The sequence below is a fragment of the Danio rerio genome, chromosome 3 (genome assembly GCF_052040795.2).
Source record: "Danio rerio strain M-AB ecotype USA chromosome 3, GRCz13ab, whole genome shotgun sequence".
NCBI classification, from domain to species: Eukaryota; Metazoa; Chordata; class Actinopteri; order Cypriniformes; family Danionidae; genus Danio; species Danio rerio.
In genome coordinates this window covers 21,209,503-21,231,285 of record NC_141023.1, presented here as the reverse complement: position 1 = coordinate 21,231,285, position 21,783 = coordinate 21,209,503, and the positions used below count along the sequence as shown (strand labels likewise).

Genomic DNA, 21,783 nt, shown 5'->3' with positions numbered 1-21,783 from the left:
AAACTTTTTATGGACATAAATGTAAATAAAAATATCCTGGATTTGAATATATGTTGTTCCTGGACTTCACTGAGCTCAAGTAATAGTTTAATGTACAAAAATTGTGAATGAACTTGACCGTTGATGTCTTAAATAATAATGTCAAACAACCAACATTTTTCAAAATGGATATATCTTGTTTTGCAACGAAACTCTTCATATGCTCAATTATTGTGGCAAACTTCTCCTTTATGCAAAATCATTAGCATCAACTACTAAGTCTGCAATCGGCTATTGTTTGGACTGAAGTATTTGATTAAAGCGATCTAATTGGCTGACAATTTCGTTGGTGCTTGAAAATTTGAGAAATTCACAACTTCGGCATCGAACAACGCTGCTGAAGCAGCACAGACAGACCCAAAATCCAGTTCGGCCATGCTTGATGTCACCCATTTAAAGTGAATAGGATGCGTTGACGTGCTGTCCCGGGAGAGAGCCCTGAGCTTATAAGATCCTCGAGCCCTGGGCTCCCTCCCTTTGCAAGGCGAGAGGGGAGTTTGAGCTCAGATAGATCTCGATGACTCCCCTTCTTGCTTGTTGTAGCTAAGTGTCGGATATGTATGCTGAAAGGTGTACTCAGAGTTTAGCTAATGTATTTTGATTAATTGTTTAGACTGCTTGTTTCTGAACTGTGGGAGGAAACCGGAGGACCCGGGGAAAACCCACGCGACCACAGGGAGAATGAGCAAACTCCGCACAGAAATGCCGTCTGGTTTGGAAAGGAATTAAACCAGGGGCATTCTTGCTGTGAGGCAACAGCGCTAATCGCTGGCCACCGTGACGGGTTTCTTCAAGACGAAGATATGAGAGAAAAGTCTGGTTATTTATAGTGAGTTAAGGATCATCTGATAGGATAATCAGTCATTAGCTAAAGTTGGAACAGTTGTGAACAATCATAAGCACGTGATCCTCTTGAAATTTGTTTATGAATAAACTTCACTTGTATATTTTAGTATTTGCTTATCCCCCAAACGACGATTGGGTTTAGGAGCCATGCCTCCTTTTAAAAAAACATACATTTTCATACAACTGAACTCTATACAGCCAGTAAACTGACAGAACGTATAACACTTACGTTCCCTCGTGAGATCAGGTTGGAATGCTGGATGGAATACACTTTGCACCCAGTTTGCATAGCAATCCACTTGTCCTGATGGCGCTGCTAATTTTGAACAACTGGCTTAATATATTTTCCCATGGTAAAGTGACTTTTGCTAATTACCAAGGAGATGAGTTCTGTGATCAACAAAAAAAATTGCTTTCCAAATCATATGTTTATTTAGTGAACAAATCTGGCTTGATAAGCTCTGCCGCTTGGCTGAGAGCAGGCGTTCTGTCTGTGAGCTTCGCTGCCTTCTGTTTCTGATTTGAAAATAATTTGAATATGAATGCCGTCATCAGTGTTGATTCTGTATTGAAGCTTTTTTATCATCTTGCTAAAACATGGTGTCTATTCTTGCCATGAAGTACTTTTTACAGACCACAATAGTCAGACACAATTACAGAAGAGAAGACCTGAAAAAACATTGCATAAAAGAAAAAAGAAAAAAAATCATCCACAAGAGCGAGAATGGAAGTACAAGAATCTGCTTAGTTCTTCTGACATCTACATTTAAAACAGTCTGCAGCAAGGACTTACAGCACTTCATTTGCCCTACAGTGGCAGGTCCAAATGTCAGACAGGCCGCTGGGGACTTTGTCTTAGTGCAGAAAGGCTTAAAGGTTTAGGGAGTCTGCCGTTCCTCTGAGTACCACAGTAATGCCTTTAAGCTAAGATACCAAAGCCCTTGTAATTGTACTTTACTAGATATTCTGACATTTTTTGCACTCTTTTCCCTTTATGCTCACTGTTCAGGTATTAAGTGACAACAGCTGCAAGGAAATTACTTGTGCAAAGAGTGCAAAATGTGAAAAACGTCCATGAAAGACATCATCATGATGGCAGTAGAATTTATTTTATTTGTTCGTTTATTTGACATGGACATCCCAATTACACTGCACAAACCAAATGTGTTTGTTTAAGTGTTTTAGCAGACTTGCTAATTCTCAACACCTGTCCAAGGCATTCTACATGTCTCGGCACTTACAATATGTGCTTCCATGTCATTGAATGTGTTTACTTGCACATTCTAAAGATGGTTATGTTTATAAGATGATATGTATCCTCCAAGATTGGTGCCACTTTATATTGGGTAACCTTAACTATTAACCTTAACTATTATGTCATTTTCTTTTTGGCTCAGTCCCTTTATTCATGGGTCGCCACAGCTGAATGAACCACAAACTTAGCCAGCACATGTTTTACACAGCGGATGCCCTTCCAGCTGCAACCCATCACTGGGATGCACCCATACAGTCTTATTTAGTCACACACATACTCAAACCTGCCAACATTCCTGGTTTTCCCGGGAGTCTCCCGTATTTCCAATTCATTTCCCGTTTTGTTCTGTCTCCCGGAAAACTCCTGAAATTCCACCCCCACGTATGCACATACTGTATACTATGGACAATTTAGCTCAGCCACTTCACCTACAATATAGCGCATGTCTTTTGACTGTGGGGGAAACTGGAACACCCAGAGGAAACCCACACGAACACGGGGAGAACATACAACTTCGCATAGAAATACCAACTGACCCAGCCAAGGCACAAAGGAGCGACCTTCTTGCTGTGAGGCAACTGGCTACCCACTAAACCACCATGACGCCCTACTATGTATTTTCATACAAAGTAAATACAATGTATTTACTGTGTTCATAATGAATTGAAGAACATTTGGGTAGAGAGGTGAGATGCGGGTAGGGTTAGGGACATATTTGGTTTTAATCTGTGAATAATCATTCATAATCACAAAAAAAAAAAAAAAATCTGAACTGTACAGATTTGATCTAATACAACAGTACAGCTTCTGATAGATTTCTTGTTTATATTTTTGAACTTACGCTGATGTTTGATCTGTGACATTACTGTCCGTGAGAGATCCACCTAACTTTACAATGTCATGAAAACACATTTTTCTGTATAGCCAGTTCACTGATTTGCATGTAAACACGCATCCACAGAAAAGTTACTAAAATAATCTGAATGTTGATAGTTCTTAGTTTATTTTGTGCATGTAAAGTCACTCATGTCTTTTGCTCTGCCGTTTCCTGAACAATGACAGACACATACATTTGCTTCTGTTGCTCATGAAAGTCTGGATGATCCTTTCTTTGAACTTTTATCAATTAAACACAATTTAAAGAGAACTAACAAATGACAGATTCGTAATTCATTGCATTTAACATCCAAACTTTCTTGGAATTGCTTTTTGATCATTTTGCTGAGGTGTTTGATCCCCATTTTTTTCTCCCTAGTGAACATCACGTCAATGTCCCCGGGATTACACATTACGCTTTAGTCATCATCCACATCTCAGATGCAGATAGAAGGCTCTGAGTTACCATGATAACTATTAATGTTTGAGTTTAGCACAACTGTGAACAAACTGACTGGATCTAACTGTGCATTAAACAATTTTATTCCACTCTTTCCTGCCATTCAGAATAAAGAACTGATTGGACATTTTTTAATGGATTTTTTTTTAAATTAAGACTATAATGCAAAAAAAGTATTGAGTTTTTATTTGTGTTGTTGTATATGTCTCTGTTTGCTGTGGTTCTCTTCTCTCTGCATCAATCCGCTGTCATTTCGACAGGTTTCATTATGAGTGCACAGGTGCAGAGAATTAGGTGTTGACCCATAAAAGCTTGCCGACATGTTAGGGAAGTCCATTTAAACCAGGCTGGAACATTGTTCGGAGAGTCTCCTCTCTCCTGGCTTGTTTTTGTTTATATTTGTGAAAAAAAACTTGTGTTGTATTTGCTTAACAATATTGTCGAAATTTAACGCTAAGTGTTGTCTTACTGGGATTTATGTGTTCAGACAGGTGATGAGGACAGTGCCTTTTATTTTATTAAGTTTTCTCATGTTGTGGTTAGTAGGCAGGTTAGTGAATGTTGTTTCACTTGTTTTATTTCATGTGCAGGTAAGAGGTTTTAAAACTTAATTGTTGAGTATTTTGTTTGTTATTTTTCCTAAGATTTTTATTTCTCCTTTTAAGTTAAATGTCAAATAAATTTGACTTTACGTTACTTCCTTGTTTAAACATCTTTGTAATTGTTTTCTTTTGAAAAGGAGATGAAGCTCGGGCTCCTTATTAATTTAGAGGTGTCCTATTTATTTAATTTTTATTTATAGCTACGGGTCTCATACAAAGTTAGAAAACGCAACAAAATTGAAATAACCAAGGGTTAAGTCTGTTTATAAAACAAGAATAAAAAAGATCCTAATATAACTAGGAAACATAAATAAAATGCTAGCCATTATTTAACTAAAAAAATTACTAAAATCAAGCAACGGATTATTAACTTCTCTCTTAAGCAAAAGCCTAATGTGTTTCAAAAGACAACTTGACACATTTTCAGACTCAAGGTCAATGTGTTTATGTCCTAAAATACAGAACAGACTGCAGCTCATGTCATCTTTAAAATGGGGATATAACATTACAAAAAGATATAAAAGGCTTCATATTATAAGAGGGTATATTATTAAAGCTACTGTATAAACAAGCAGACACAATGATAACAGGGTGCGCACAATTCACACCAAACCCCAAAAATGTGCAGCGTTTATTCTATTTTCCTGTTTAACATTTAAAACATTTTGAAGCATTTTGAAGCTTTAAAACATTTGTTTTGTAACTATCCCAGTCTCCACTGATTGTTATGAAATTACTCCTTTTGTTGTTACTATGTATCTCCTGCATGTCCAATACATTATCCACCATGGTCGGATCAAGAATAGCTACTAAACCAATTCTCCAACAGATCACAGTAACAGCATGACATAAAAGGCTCTTTTTGAGTTTTAAATACAAAACCCACGAATTCCAGCAGTGCTCTTAGTAATGAGCAAAACCTTGTCACTAGCGTTAAACAGCATCTAGTAGTAATCACATGCTCCAGTAAGCCCCTAGCTGTGGTAGAAGCCCTCCCTGCTGTCTAAATATAAATCTGAGCATTATCCAAGCTAGCCCACTCCTCCATCCCAGTGATTGGAGAAGCGATTTCTCTTTCTCCCCAGCCCAGTGTGTACAAAGGCTTAGCATGGCTGCTTAAATTGGTTCCTTTGAGGGAAGATAAAAGTTCATACATTATTAACCCCCCCACGTTACTTCAGTTACACTAAAAGACAGCTAATGAATCTTGTAGACGTGTGACATCAATGTCTCTGTTGTACAGCCATGCATGTGTTTCAGAGAGAGATTCACCTGCAACAGTCGCTTAGGTTTAAATCACAGTAAGTTTGGGTGGATTTTCTCTGACACATCAAAAAAAAAAAAAAGTCTAAATAAAACACATTTTTTTATGATTTAGGAAGCGGGTTGAATATGCCAAGCTGATTTCACCAAGTAGGACATGTACCTGGCTTAACATCTATGTTGGTCTTGGAACAACATTTCAATCAGCCAATTAGAATTAAGGGACACATTCACAGTTTATATTACAGTTAGATTTAAGCACTTCTACATAATTGTTATTCAACTATAATTCCTTTCTGATTTTGAAAATAATTTACAGTTATGGTTGGGTTTAGAGGTAGGAAGTGGGTATGGATTACATTTTCGAACACAAATGATGTTTCAGGATTAACATAGATGTTAATCCAGGATAGCATTGTACTTGGCAAAATCATGAAAAGGGGGTTGAATATATACTTAACTGATTTAAATGCATATTTAATAAAACATAAACTTTAATAAACTTAGTATTGATTTAGTAAAATTACACTTTTAAGGCAATATACTACCTGTATGTCTCATAGGGTAACAAATATATATTTATTACCATATTTTCACAGTTGATTGGAAACGTTTGGTAGTAGAGATCTGCGGGGGACTAAATTTTTAATCCCGCTCCCGCCAGGTTTTAGTCAGAACCCGACCGCTCCTACTTATATTCAGCATTTGTTGTCCCGCTGCCTGACCTGCCCCGTTTTCTACCCTCCGCACCTATTCCCGCAGCTATACAGAGTCCAGACAGCCTATAACAACACACACACACACACACACACACACACACACACACACACACACACACACACACACACACACACACACACACACACACACACACACACACACACACACACACATACACACACACACGCACACACATAGACACACAGCACCAAGCAAGTGACACACAGACAGCATCATGCCCTCTCTCATTCACACACACATAAACACACACAGGGACTGCAAAAACAAGCTAAACACAACATCACACTCTCTCATTCACACACATACATATGCGTGCTTGGGAGTCTCAGGAGTTGGCATTTTATTCGGAAATTATTCTCGCACCGCAAGAAAACTGGTTCGGGTCCCGAGGCTTTGTATCTCTAGAATGCAGACCTCTATGTATAAGATTTATTGGTTAGATTCAGAATTGTTGTTGTATTGTATTGTATGTGTATTTTGGATGTTTTTTTTTTTAAATTAGACTGTAAAGAAAAACTTAATAAAAAGCAAAATAACCCAAAATCTCAAAATTAAGAGGTCTACATTTGTTTATGAAATAATAAACTGTTTAGTGCGGGGCAATTTTTTACTTAAGCATCTACAACTTTTTTTTGTTTTTGTTTTGAGCATTATACACTCTAGATCAGGGGTTCTCAATCTCGGTCCTGGAGCTCCAACCCCAATCAGACACACCTGGGCTAGCTAATCAAGCTCCTACTTTCTAGAAACATCCTTGCAGGTGTGTTGAGGCAAGTTGGAGCTAAAACCTGCAACCCGTGGACACCAAACTTCCAGGATAGATTTTAAAAACCCCTGCTCTACATGATGGATAGTAAAGCCTAAAGTGTCTTCCTTATTTCCAAAGATGCATGAACTTTGAATGTAGACCAAATTATTTAGCAACTGTTACTGTTTTAGTTTGGGATGGTCATTTTTGAGAAAGTGCCTCTGACGGTGAGGGAGAGAAAGATACCAATATAGTCTAAGAAAACCTTTTGGAGAAATCTCATCTTCATTACATTTGAAATCTAAACTCACGAGACACTTGGCTTTAAAGGCATATTTTTTTCTAGGTCATTACATTAATGTTTTTCTGTGTTTGTATGTGAAAAAAACACAGTACGATTTTTTTTCTCATTACTTCATAATGTATAACTTTTCATATTTTTAGCACGAAACTTTCTAGATGGACCACAGTAAAGCACAAAGTGTTTTTTTTCCAAAAAGTTTTGTTTTTAGCTCACTGGGGTCAAGAACTGTTACTATTTAATTTTGGTAGGTGTAAATCCCCAAAAGTGAGTGCTGGCTAACAGGTTTATTTTAAAACATTTATTGGAATCAACCCAATGCACATGTATTATAAAGACACATAAGCAAAAAAAAAAAAAAAAAACAGTTCTCAGGGCATTTACTATTTATATCCAAGAATATTTGCCAACTAGCATCCTTCTGGAACTTTTGGAACACATAAAACAGCATAATAAGCAACAAATAAACAGCAAACCGAAGGTTGGGTGACAGTCTTTGCTAAAGATTCCAAGTGACAACTCTCACCAAACACACATGGGCTCTGGTATGCAGCTTTTACAGCTTGAAAAAACTCAGTAATCCTCCTTTAATAACACACTTTTATCCTTCATATTATATTAGATTCACAAAGTCTAAAAACAATCAACAACAACAGAGTTTGAATGTGCAATATCTAATATGACATGCTTTTATTTTGCTTTTAAGAAAAAAAATCCAAAAATTAAATTAATGGGAATGCATATTACCAATAATAATAAAAAGAAAATGTATACATTTACAGTTGAAAATTTTAATTTGTGCAGCTTAAAGGCATAGCTCACCCAAAAATAAAAATAATCTGTGATCATTTATTCTCCATTCACTTGTACCAAACTGGTTTGAGTTTCTTCATTCTGTTGAATACAAGGTAAGATATTCTGAAGAAATCTTGAATTCCATTAAGTAACCACTGACCTCCATAGTGTTTTCCATTTGTGCTACTATAGATGGTTTTCAGCTTTCTTCAAAATATCTTCTTTTGTGTTTAATGGAAGATATAAACTCATAAAGATTTATAACCACTCAAGGGTGAGTAAATAGTGAGCAAATATTAATTTTTTTAGGTGAACTATCTTTTTAAGACTGATTTTGTGGTTTAAAATGTCATAAATGACAGTCTATGCATGATTTTGAAACAACTGGATAAATGTATTTGGTTAAATAGAATAAAATGCAACCACGTACCTCCTCATTGAGAATTTCCTGGCATTGAGAGTAGTTCCCTTTCTTAGCCCAGGTGCCATTGGCGAGACATTCTCTGTACACATTATCTGAGGAAAAATAGATATCACACTGGTTATTGACTGATCAACAGCACAATTAAAGGGATAGTTCACCCAACTAATAACACTTTCCTTAGGTGGTTCTAAACTGTGATTTGTTTCTTCTGTTGAACACAAAACAGGATATTCTGAAAAGATCTGGAAACCAGTAGCCATTGACATCAATAGTAGGAACAACAACAACAAATACAATGGAAGTCAGTGGCTGAAGTTTTATAAATATCTTAATTTGTGTTCAACAGAAGAAGGAAACTCAAACTAGTTTGGAACAAGTAGAGGAATATCAAATGATGAGAGAATTTTCAGTTTTGAGTGAACTCTCCCTTTAATTTTTAAGGCACGTAACTAGAATGAGATTTATTCTGAACATCTGGTACTTCGTCATGCATGGCAGGTCATTCATTACACTCTTCTAAAAGTTATCCGACATGACTGAAACCACTAGAGATGTTAATAGGTCTATGATCAATATCTGACCTCATAACGCATAGAGGTTTGACCTTAATATGAATATCTGATTAGTCTGGTCTCTAGTCTCACATAAAAAATAAATAAAAAATTATAGATTCCAAACCTCCTATACAGTGCACTAAAAAGACAAGTGCCACATAAAACTGAAAGAACAGAAGACATATTTTGCACGATTTTGGTTCATAAACATCTTCTGAAACATGGAGTGTCAGTATTGGTGCAGCTGTGAACGAAAGTGTTTTAGATTTCATTTCCCATTTCCATTTCAGTGGTTTCCCATTTCATAGTGGTACGTTTCCTCTTCAAGGCTTATACTGAGCTTTGAACAGCTATTGTAGGAGCTTGTGAAAGTTTTCATATAAAAAAAAATCCATAAAAAAAGAGGCTGAAATCTAACAACGTGAGAATCTGGGGCAATGTTATTTTCACTTGAGCACTCCAGAACTCTGCTGACAGAAATGCTGAAGTACAGTAAAGCCATAAGCATTTTACCCAAAGACACTTATATTGCACTCCAGCAAGAACAATCCAAATGTCTTACCCTAGAGTACTGAGGCTGAAAATAGGGTTAGAATTGCATCATGCTTCAAAGAGCTCTGCGGTTTAATGGTAACACATACTGTGCTTCATCCTGACTAATTTGAACACATGCTGTAAAACTTCTAATAATGCTGAGTCTAATCTATGAAGACTCTTATGTTTGTTGGTACAAGTAATATATACTTAGTTAAAATATTTGGGTTAAAAACACCCCAACATATTACCCAACTATTATTATAGCACCTTCCCAACTATGGGTTATTTTTACCTAATGCATTGGGTTTTTTTGATTGAATGTTATTGTTTTCCATTCTCGTATTACTATTACTAGTATTAATTTTATAATTATGGCTGTGTAAATAAATAACAAAGTTTTCATTACATTTTAAGTTCCAGACAATTAAGCACTTTTATCCATTTAATATAGATCGGCTATGAAGTGCGCGTTTGTATCAATAATTAAAACTGCTGGTAACACAGATGTAAAAAAAGATGTGTGTTCTTTTCCCAGTTATCCCCCTTATGCTTTATTTGTTTAGAACATATTAACATTTAAACTAAAGTGACAAAAGTCATCACTCTTTTGTAATTTGCTTTCAAAGTATTTTTACTGTTCCGTTTTAGCGATCTTCATGTTTACAATTGTGCTCAGTGGGGACGCAGTGCATTTTGAATACACTGTTGTCATTTTCAACACAGCCAAGCGGAATTTATGTTATGTCTCCAAAGCTAGTATATATATATATTTTTTTACAGTCACGTCACATATCTTATAGTATGTTAGGTATGGATAGTTATTTTTTTCTTTTTTTCTTAAAATAGCTCATGTGTCCAGTGTTCTGTTCTATTTATGATTAATTTATGTAGCACGGTTGTCCTGCGAGACACGATATTTCCTTCCTCTATATATTGTCCACACATGTAGCGCAATGAGAATAAAGCTCAACTTGACTAGAGGCAATGTATTTCAATTTGTTCAAAGTTTTTATTCGATTACATTTTATTTTCTATTTTTTTTTTAATATGTTAAAATATATAAAACAACAATAGATATACATTTTTAAAACTGTAATAACACATCAGAATATTACAGCCTTGATTTAATAAATGGTGATCATAAGAGACTCAGTAGAGGGCAATTACAGTGGAATCCATCCAGCTGCCCTTTATATTGACACATCAATCCATCCATCCATACTGACCTATCCATTCATCCATCTATTCATCCATCCACCCATCATCATATCCCGAGGCCTCTAGAGATTGTGCAGCACCATTGATGTGATCCAAGATCTGTGAAGAAATGATGCCAAGGTATCCATAATCCTGGACTAGGCTGTATCCTGAGCAGGTGCTGTGGCGGTCATGGAAGAGTGGAGAGCATGAGACTTATTCCTGAAATACTCCAGTGACTAAGTCTACGCATTGATCCTGTGGGCCAGCCTGAACACCCACTGGTGACCTACTTACACCTGCAGCTTCTGCCACCAAGACTGCAACTCTGCACAAAAAGATTAGCCAGAGGAGAAATGGTTGTGCCCAACTGAGCCTGGTTTCTCTCAAGTTTTTTTTTTTTTTCTTTACTTTCGTCAATTGGTAAAGTTCGTTCCTTGCCACTGTCGCCACTGGCTTGCTTAGATTGGGACTTGTGGAGCTGCACAACGATGGATTTGCTCTTTTGTGTTTGGACTTTAAGCAGTAAAATCAAACCACATCGAAATGAAAAAAAAAAAAACTGGACTGATAGTTTTAATTTACTAGAAGTTCTATGTTTAGCTGCTTTGACACAATCTGCATTGTAAAATTGCTATACAAACAAACATAAATTGAATTGAACCATATCAGTGTTTCCCAACCATGTTCTTAAGGGCACACCAACACTAGATATTTTCCAAAACCTGAATCGGTTAGATAAGGAAGGCATTCAAAATATATATTGTTGGTGTGCTTCTAGGAACAGGGATGGGGAAACAAGACCCATCTATCTGTCCTCTATATTGATCCATCCAATCATCCATCCATGTTTTCTGTATTGACCTAATTTCTCCCAAGAAAATAAAAATCACTCGTCCTTTCTCTGGATAGCCGCAAACAGGCAATAACAATACAGATGTCTCAATCCCTTTAACTGATTGGCAGTAATATGTGCAGAATCACCACAGTTTGTACAATGATATCATAACCACCTTTTCAAGTGTCATCACTCACATAAAAAGTGCTGTTTCAGCTTGATTGTGTGTGTCACTGGTCAAATGATCTACAATTCACTCATCCCTGATGCAACAGTATATCTGTTGTATACATACAAGTCTTTTGTTTTCTTTCACATCAATAAAATAGCAAGAGAAAGCAGAGGAATCACCATCAGATAATAACATTTCCTTTTAGAGTTCGTCTTATCTCCCGGGAAAGACTTCAGTTCTAAAATAAACAAGCAGTAAACAAATAAACCATGAAAGAACTTTAATCGGGAACTTCCTTAGGAACTTTCTGATGCAATTCAAAAGTTCAACTTGACTGCTAAGTAAAATCTGGAGAGTCTACACTCAGAGCCTTAAAACAGCAACAAACTCAGTCTCAGGTAAATAATAATAAATAAAAAACCTGAAGCCAACTCAAACACTTACTGCAGAGAAGGAAACACTCTTTCCATTACTCTCTCACTAACTTCCTCTCGTCTTCGCCATTTGCTCATGGCAATATCGATCGAGCATCTGAAGGTGAATGGCAGCTTCACACAGGCAAACAGGGCACAGAGGAACTGCTACACAGTGAATCATCTGCCTCCTGCAAACCTCCACATTCAGCCTGTCTGATCAACCACACAATTGCCTGAAGCAGATCTGATGCTGAGACCAGACAAATAGAAGGTAGTCAGTGATTCCTCGGAAAGCATACTGTAGTCTTTTTTTGTTTTTGCTGTGATGAGTAGTGAACAATGCTGGAAAACAACACAGTACTGGGCTATTTATAAAGAGCGCTAAAATATTTGTTGAAAAGTAGCTTCGTGATTAGGAAGAATATATAAAAAAACAGCAAAAATAAACTACATTTTGTTGTTCTGGTATTGGAAAGAGCATTTTGTAACTTCCTTTTACTGATAATAAACATTGTTGAATTGATTAAAGTTAATTTGAACACAAAAAAAAAAAGCCATTTCCACAAAAATATTCTCATCATTCATTCATTAGATCATTTTCCTTCAGCATGGTCCTTTTTATTCATCAGGGGTCACCACAGCAGAATGAATTGCCAAATTATTCAGCATATGTTTTGCACAGCGGATACCCTTCCAGCTGCAACTCAGTACTGGGATGCATCCATACACACTCACTCACTCACTCACTCACTCACTCACTCACTCACTCACTCACTCACTCACTCACTCACTCACTCACTCACTCACTCACTCACACACACACACACACACACACACACACACACACACACACACACACACACACACACACACACACACACACACACACACACACACACACACACACACACACACACACACACACACACACACACACACACACACACACACACACACACACACACACACACACACACACACACACACACACACACACACACACACACACACACACACACACACACACACACACACACACACACACACACACACACACACACACACACACACACACACACACACACACACACACACACACACACACACACACACACACACACACACACACACACACACACACACACACACACACACACACACACACAAAACGGCCCATTTAGTTTATTAAATTCAGCTATACCGCATGTCTTTGGACTGTGGGGACCGGAGCACCTGGAGGAAACCCATGCAAACACAGCAAGAGCATGCCAACTCCACACAGAAATGCCAACTGACTTAGCCTGAAATCGAACCAGTGAGCTTCTTGCAGTGAGGCAACAGTGCCAATCACTGAGCCACCGTGTCACTTATACTCTCATCATTGATATCAAAAATATCAATAATGTAATAATTGAATTCCCTTTAAACTGGGATACAGAATAAAAACAATATTTTCCACAAGATTACTGTTTTACAGTGTTTCTGATTAAATAAATTAAGTCTTTAAAGGGCAAAACAGACTTATTTTACACAATATTATTATTTTTTATAATATTACAATAATATGATATAAAATATCTATCTATCTATTTATTATTATTATTTTTATTATTATTATTATTATTATTATTATTATTTTTATTTATTTTTTATTATTATTATTAATATAATTCTACTTTTCAAATAATATTTTAGTATTATCATCATACTAGAATAAAAATCTGTGAATTATGGCCTGTTTCATTATACTGAAAAAAGTCATTTTGAAAATGTAACCCTATATACATTACTAAAGATTGCGAATTATGTAGCCAGAAGTCTTTTTCAGAATCAGAACCAGAATTGGTTTTATTGCCAAGTGTGCTTTACACACACAAGGAATTTGTTTAAATTAAAGAAGCTTCTAGTGTACATAAAGTGACAAGTGACGAAAATAAATATGAAAAAAAAAAAAACGACAAACATTAAACAGGGATGCAATTACACAAAAGTTCTGGATGCTGAACTAAAATGTATGTACAGATTTTTAAAAAAATGTCAATTGGCTTTAGGGAAATGGGTAATCGGGTCAATCTGTGCTTTTGAAATACAATTGGTTGGGTTTTAGGAAAGAAGGAGGGTGGATCAGTTGATCGGTCAGTCAATCATTCAGTCGACAGGGGCCTCTGATGGTTTCACACAAGAACAGCAGGCATGAATGGCACTCGCAAGACAAGTTTGAGATCTGTAAAAGCATACATAGCAGCCCTTGGTGGATTCACGAAAACAATAACTGCAAAAATACATAGCTCCTGGGACGTATTTAACGCTCTTCAGAGATGTATATAGCAGTACTTTTTTTTAGAACGAGCCTGGGTTGCATATGACAATATGAATATAGCATACTAAAAAGACCAATAAAACAAATAAATGAATGAATGAATGAATGAATGAATGAATGAATGAATGAATGAATGAATGAATGAATGACAGACATACAGTTAAAGTCAGAATTAGCCCTCCAAAATTATTGGCCCGCTGAATATTGGCCCCAATTTCTGTTTTTTGCTGTTTTTCCCCCAACACATTTCTAATCATAATAGCTTTAATAATTTATCTCTAAATCAGATTTCTTTTACCTTTGCCATGGTAACAGATTATAATACTTTATTAGATAGTTTTTAAGAAACTAGTATTTAACTTAATATGCAATTTAAAGGCTTAACTAGATACATTATGTTAATAAGGCAAGTTAGTGTAATAAAGGCAAGTCATTGTATAAAAGTGGTTTGTTCTGTTACAATAATAAAATATCTTGCTTAAAAGGCTGATAATATTGACCTTATAAAATTTTAAATATGATTTTATTGAAGCCAAAATAAAGCAAATAAGATATTCTCCAGAAGAAAAAAAAACATTATGGGATATACTGTGAAAAAATCTTTGCTCTCAGGAGGTCTAATAATTTTGACTTCAACTGGATATAATGTACATACATACATTTTTGGACTCAGTATTGGTCACAGCTTCAAAAGCTGGTTGTGAAGCCATGTAGAATCAATTACAGGAATATGTGCATTTCTACATACAGAATATTGTCAAAGCTCTGTTTTATGCTCTGCCGGTGACCCGTGGAGTACAAATGTCACTTAGCATAATGAAAAAAAGACCCTCCTCAGCTGCCACTGAACCAGTTTTCTCTACCTGTCATAAAAGCTGACTGAAACAGTGCTGAATTGCAGCCTTTGCAAAACGCATAGGCAATAAAAGCGTCTGTCAAGGTCAGAGAGAGACTGACAATGCCTGAAGAAGAGCAGGAAAGTGAGACAGGAAGAAGCAGAGAGTGAGAGAGAGAGAGAAAGAGGAGGGATGAGGAGTTATGTCATATCATGTAAAACCCTCCTCCCGCAGTGGGAGTATAATTAACTTTCACACACTTGCCTGGAGGTGGCAACTCAGAACTTTATGCCTTCACATTTTCCCCAGGAGCCGCAATGTGCTAAAACAAGCCTTTCATAAGATATTCCATTTTCAAACCATAGTATTAGAATGCACTACATAGGGAGGTAGTGAATGAAAAAAAAGTGTACATTTTAAATGCTGTGCACTAAAAATAGCAGTCTAGCTCTAATGAAAGAGGGTGGGCAATCTTCCAAAAAATCATATAAATCACAATCTGAACTGCAGTCTTTTATTGTGAAGTGTATTATGTATAAAATTTAGCCTGGAACAAGCCTATGAACTAGTCAAAATGATTATGACAATCGAAGGTCAATTTTGAGACACTGTTTTGCTGTGTGTAAATGAAATCAACACTGATTTTATTAAAGTTACTTAGGTTATTTAGTTAAATCATGATTCTCTCTTCGACTTTTGCTTTTAGATTAACATAATGATACTGACAGCCACACGAATATTCCACTATAAAAGAGTCAAGTTGTGCCCTTTTGTTACATCATGATCTAAATGCCCCTTTTTGTGTGAAAGCAAATATTCACTGTATTTATGTGACTCTTTAAATGCAAATGAGATTCCACTTCCCACTTCTTTTTCAAAAGAGGCTGTGTCTTACACGGTGTCCTAACAACATGCAACAAGATTTCAGCGACAATCAATTTGGCTGTCTGCACCAAACGTGTCATGACAAAAACATATAGACACTGACATGGTAAAGGCATATAATCTAATACATTTTAAACATTATTAATAGGCAGCTGGGTGACTGGTGTTTGCACATTTCTTAGGTAAACTATCTGTTGTTGCTTTTAGTATGGCAATAAATGTCAATGCATTTAATTCTTGTACTGTTTTTTAGGATGACAGCTTGCGGATTTATTTACTGCTTTGACATAGCTACTGGAACTCATATCTGAGTCCAGAATAACACTATGATTCTTGATCTTATTTTTTGATGTTCGACCTTGAGAGCAAAGGTCCACATTCACCTTGGAAACCTGAATGTGCTATATTCCCAAATGTTCCCGAATGCAAAGACTTTAGTTTTCTCATATTACATGGAAAACTCCTTTAAAAAAAAAAAAAATGTTTTATTGTGTGTTGCAGTGTTGCATTGTGTATTGTTTGGACATGGTGTTACAGCTTGTGCTTTGACTACTCTGGCAACAATAAACAAAACAGCTGTACATATTTTAAAGCCTTGTCAGTTCAAACTCCTTAGTGCATATGCAGAAAGGTAACTGTCAATTGGAGACTTGTGTATAGAACAAGGTTAAACTATGGAACAGCATACTGTACGTTCAGTGCAGTTTAATGAATTTGAGAGGCATGCTATGTTATTTAGATGCTAGGTTTAGAACTATCCGCTTGTTAAGTCATGACATATGAAATACTGTTTCCAGGTCTAAGCCACTACTTATGTGAATTAAGAAAATATTCTTTTAAGACCACTTTTTTGACAAGTCTCTAGACTTGTTGCATCCCAGAAATCAATATTTTAACAATTTATTATAAAAAAAATCACTTTCTGGACATTTTATATTATATACAGAATTATTATCCCCCCTGAATTATTCGCCCCCCTGTTTACTTTTTCCCCAATTTCTGTTTAACGGAGAGAAGATTTTTTCAAGACATTTTTAAACATAAAAGTTTAATAACTCATTTCTAATAACTGTTTTTTTTTTTTTTGCCATGATGACAGTAAATACTATTTGACTAGATATTTCTTAAGACACTTCTATACAGCTTAAAGTGAAATTTAAAGGCTTAACTAGGTTAATTAGGTAAACTAGGCAGGTTAGGGTAATTATGAAATGTATTGTATGGTTTGTTCTGTAGACTATTGAAAAAAAAACTAAGAATTTTGTCCGTAAAATGTTTTTTAAAAAATTAAAAACTGGTTTTTTTTTCCTAGCCAAAATAAAACAAATAAGACTTTCTCCAGAAATAAAAATATTATCAGACATAATGTGATTTTTACTGTGAAATTTCCTTGCTCTGTTTAACCTTATATAGGAAATATTTAAAAAAGAAAAAAAATTCAAAGGGGGGTTAATAATTCTGACTTTAACTGTATATGTAGATTACAAGCGTGATTTTTGAAAGTATTACATCGCTTTTTAAACATTTATTATTACCATTTGATGAGTCTCCCCATACAGTTTAATATAGCGCTTGGTTCCGGAAGCTGGTTTGCATCTCGTCATAATTAACAAGCAGATAAGGAGAAGTGAAAGCATACAAATTTAAAGCAATGTTGTCCAAATCTGCTCTTTAAGGGCCTCTTCTTAGTTTATTGCAAACTCCAACAAAACCTGCTAATCTAGATCTTCAAACTCACAAGAAACTTCCAGGCCAAGTGTGCTGGGGGCCTTGGAACTGTTGCAAGCTGTAACCAAACCTAAAATTTGGATCACTGAACAGCACTAATGTAAGCCTAAGTTAAATTGCTTTCCAAATTTGTTTTCAGATAGATTGTGGATGTCTTCAGATGACCCACCCCTTATAGTAAATGACCCATTGTGCACTACAGGGGGAAGAGAAGATTAGTAAGTCAATACTGTGAGCTGGAAAGAACTTACACCTAAACAAACCCAAAGGACTGCTGCAGTGTCCAAAATTGTTCACTTGCTCGTTAATCTTTATTAGGTACACACAAAACAGATAATTAATTTCAGATGCTGACGCACTGTAAAACCTGAATACTTGAGAGCTGCACAAATTGCTCATGGGACAAAATAGCAGAAAAAAAAATTGATAAGTAAAGAATAGTTCACTTACTCATGAATCATCAATACATGATTGAAAACTGATTGATGTAAATCCCATGTGCCAGAAACTATATGTGCGACTTAATATAATTTACTGTGAAGTCTAAAGAATTAATGAATGCAGGTTGCTTGGTTTGCTGCAAATTATTTTCTCAGTAATTACTTTCCCAGTAATGGGTTGCAGCTTGAAGGGCATCTGCGATATACAACATATGCCTGAATAGTTGACGGTTCATTCCGCTGTAGTGACCCCTGATAAATGATGTACTACGCTGAAGGAAAATGAATTAATGAATTACTAAAAAACCAGAGGAGAATAAAAAACAGCTCACCTGTTTTTATCCCACTCAGATTTTCTGCAATCAAAACATAATGTGCCATGATCAGATCTACTTATTGGGGAGCAATTTTGGGTTGAGAGCTTGATTAATGGGCTCAGGTGTATTCAATTAGGGATAATTTTACAGAAAGATGGATCTTCAGGAGCATAATTGAGCACTGCTGATAGAAAATTCTAGAAAATGCTCTGCTTTGCACAACATTATGCTGCTGATTTAGGGTAGGATGCATCTCCACCAAATATTCCGTAATCAACTGTAATCAGTGCCTTTTATATATAACAGATTCAGACTCAACTTTTTTATCCTGTTTAGGAAACTAAAATTGCAGCAAGATGCCATAACACAGGCGAAGTTCCATCCACACATTACCAAATTACCATTTTTAGATGCATACCCTTCCCACTGAACTCATTTGAAGACCTAATGACCACCATTATAAAAGAATTTCTAATTCTGCTTGTCCTGCATATAGGAACTCTAAAACGACGTCCTTAAGCAGCAACTGAAACACAGAATTACAATGGGTGATCCTGGGTGAATAAGATACCCTGAGCTCTCTTTAAAACATAATAACGGTAAATTACCATTGGACCAGTTTGGTTAAAAACGATGATCTTGCCTGCCACCTTCACAAGACTACTTAACCTATACTTATTTTACAATGCAGCTTCAATGCTTCAATAAATTGCTTATAAAACAGTGCCATCATAGAGGTACAAACCCGAAATGATCCAAGTTTCCTCAGAAAAAACTGTAAATTAAATTCAACTTCAAATTCAATTCAAATCAAATCTCTTTTATTCTCACATCAGCAGCAGCATGTTTACTATGATGAGTGAAAAGCTTAGGTGCTGGCTCCATGCAAAATACAGACAGTACATAATACAACAACATTCTCCCAAAAGACAAAACAGCATACAATATGCAATGTAATACGTAGAAGATAATAAATAGATGTACACATAGTCTTACTGTTGGTGGGAAATTATTGTAGGCAATATTGTTCTAATACATTTATATATAGTATCGTTGAGAGGCTAAATCTATATATAGTAAGAGTTAATTGTGTGCATTGATTTGAAATAAATCAGGAACATATGGAAGCACTTAGTTAAATTGCAAATTCAAAGATACGCGAGATTGAAAAATCTTTACAAATGACTTTAACAAAAGAATATGATCAGCTGCCACCTGTTGTCTGATATGAACATATAATGCTTGTTTCTGGACCATTATCATTTAAATAATAAAAGATGCCCATTTATACCAATGTAGTTTGTATATAACAGTATAATTGATAATAAAATAAAATAAAAATTTGATGTGATTCATTGTATTATTACAAATTTTTATCAGGAGATGTGTAGCATAGGCATCAAAATTGCATATGTTGTATATCATCTGGGACGGGGGGCCCAATTTTTTTCATATGAAGGGCCAAAAACTAAATATCATTGAGATCCTTTTCCTAATTTATTACATAATATTTCAAAAATAAATAGAAAACATTACTTTAATTTGTATTAATTAACCCGCCTTCGATTTTGTTTCTTTTTTAGATATTTCACAAAAACATAGAGCAAGGAAAAACAGAGCACTTTTAACAGATGAAATTTAAAGGCAAGGGAAATAAATATGAATATGAAGTCTCAACACAGTAAACGCCTTTAAATGACTGCAGCAATATATTTTCCCAAACTCTCTATACAAAATGTCAAACTTTTCACACTTCTTCATTCAAAATGTGTTACTTTCCTTAGATCTTCCCATGAAACACCAAACCAACATTCAGCCCACAGCCAATGTTATCGAGAGACTGCTGAGTGCTTGCTAAGAGAACTCTGATTGGCTGTCAGCATGCAGCTGGCGGTAATAGTGAGAGGGAGAACTCTCTGATTGACTGTCAACATCTACGTCATCACTTAGAAAGGACTCTGATTGGCTGCCAGCATTGGTGAGGCAGAACTCTCACTGGCTACTTAGTCTTTCATACAAGTTGATGCTTAACAAAAAAATAAATAAAAATAAATAAATAAATAAATAAGATTTAAAGATGATGAAAGTGAGAAAAAAAAATTAAAGATGGCACAGACAGACGGGTGTTCTAATTGTATGTCATCTTACCAGAGCATTTCATTACACAAATATATTCATAGCCATGCGAGCTGCCGGGAACAAAGAAAGTGAACATCATTCATATTTAAAATTGTAGGTGACTGCCACTTTGTTAAATGTTTGTGTCTGTAGTCCTAGTTTCAATTTCCTTTTCTGAATGATAAATATAGACTGCAGATACTGATGCTAATATAGAGGGTTATTTTCTCACACATACACAAACACACACACTTTTTCCTATATCCTAGTGGGGATAAATCACTTCATTCTGTGTGAATTATAAGCAGGTTTACCCAAGTGAACCTCAATCTTGGTCCCTATACAGTGTGTGAATTCAGGTTTAAGTCCCCACTGGCATGTAAAAAAAGTATACACACACACAAACTGTTAATGCTAGTGACCTACTGACTGTATTTTTTGCAGTGTGTTAAAGCATGAATGTTTTGGCCCAGATGTAGCACATTGGCTTTTGTTGGCTTGATGTGTTACAGTTCTTTGATATTTTGTTGAGTATAAGTTGCTTTGCAAATAAAGCACATCAAGTATCAGTCATTAGAGTGTTAGTAGACTGTCTTCTTAATTCGAGGGTCCCATAAAAGACATTTCACTGTAAGGGACTGGAGATGTCTTTGTGTGGATTTCAAGAGAGAGTTTGCAATTAGTCAAAAGGCAAGATGGATTTTCAATAGCTAATGAATGATTCTGGCAGCAGAAAGCTCATTAGAAAGGTCAATAAGATAGGCAAGTACATGTTTGACGATCCTATCGTTTACAGCACTGACAGTACACTCAATTCGCAGAAAGCAAAACCTCATGGCGGTGTCATTCGATACTGTTTGTCTGTTTGGGTAATGCAAGTTTATTTTGGAATGTGATGCGAGTATATTCCAGTGCTCTTGCATCTGTCATTGAAATAATTATCTTGCTTTGTGTGGTATTGATTGAACTAATGCCCACCTCTTTACCTCTGTGACAAGCCGAATTTCCACAAAGTCATCGATTGGTTCATTTTGCTTGCGGTTTGTACTGTTCTGGTGAAATGCAAATGCCATGT

The 21,783-nt window shown here is 35.8% G+C and overlaps 1 protein-coding gene across 2 annotated transcripts in view; it reads right to left on the bottom strand.

Moving 5' to 3' along the window:
- The window catches only part of crhr1 (corticotropin releasing hormone receptor 1), a 225,810-nt gene that overhangs the window by 101,484 nt on the left and 102,543 nt on the right, over window positions 1–21,783 (bottom strand). For both annotated transcript variants that reach the window (XR_015480667.1, XM_087244227.1), the window contains exon 5: window positions 8,357–8,442. Coding sequence is in view for 1 of the 2 variants with exons in the window: in XM_087244227.1 (XP_087100353.1) it covers window positions 8,357–8,442 (86 nt within the window). In the remaining variant the exon portion in view is untranslated. The remainder of the gene's footprint in view (window positions 1–8,356; window positions 8,443–21,783) is intronic.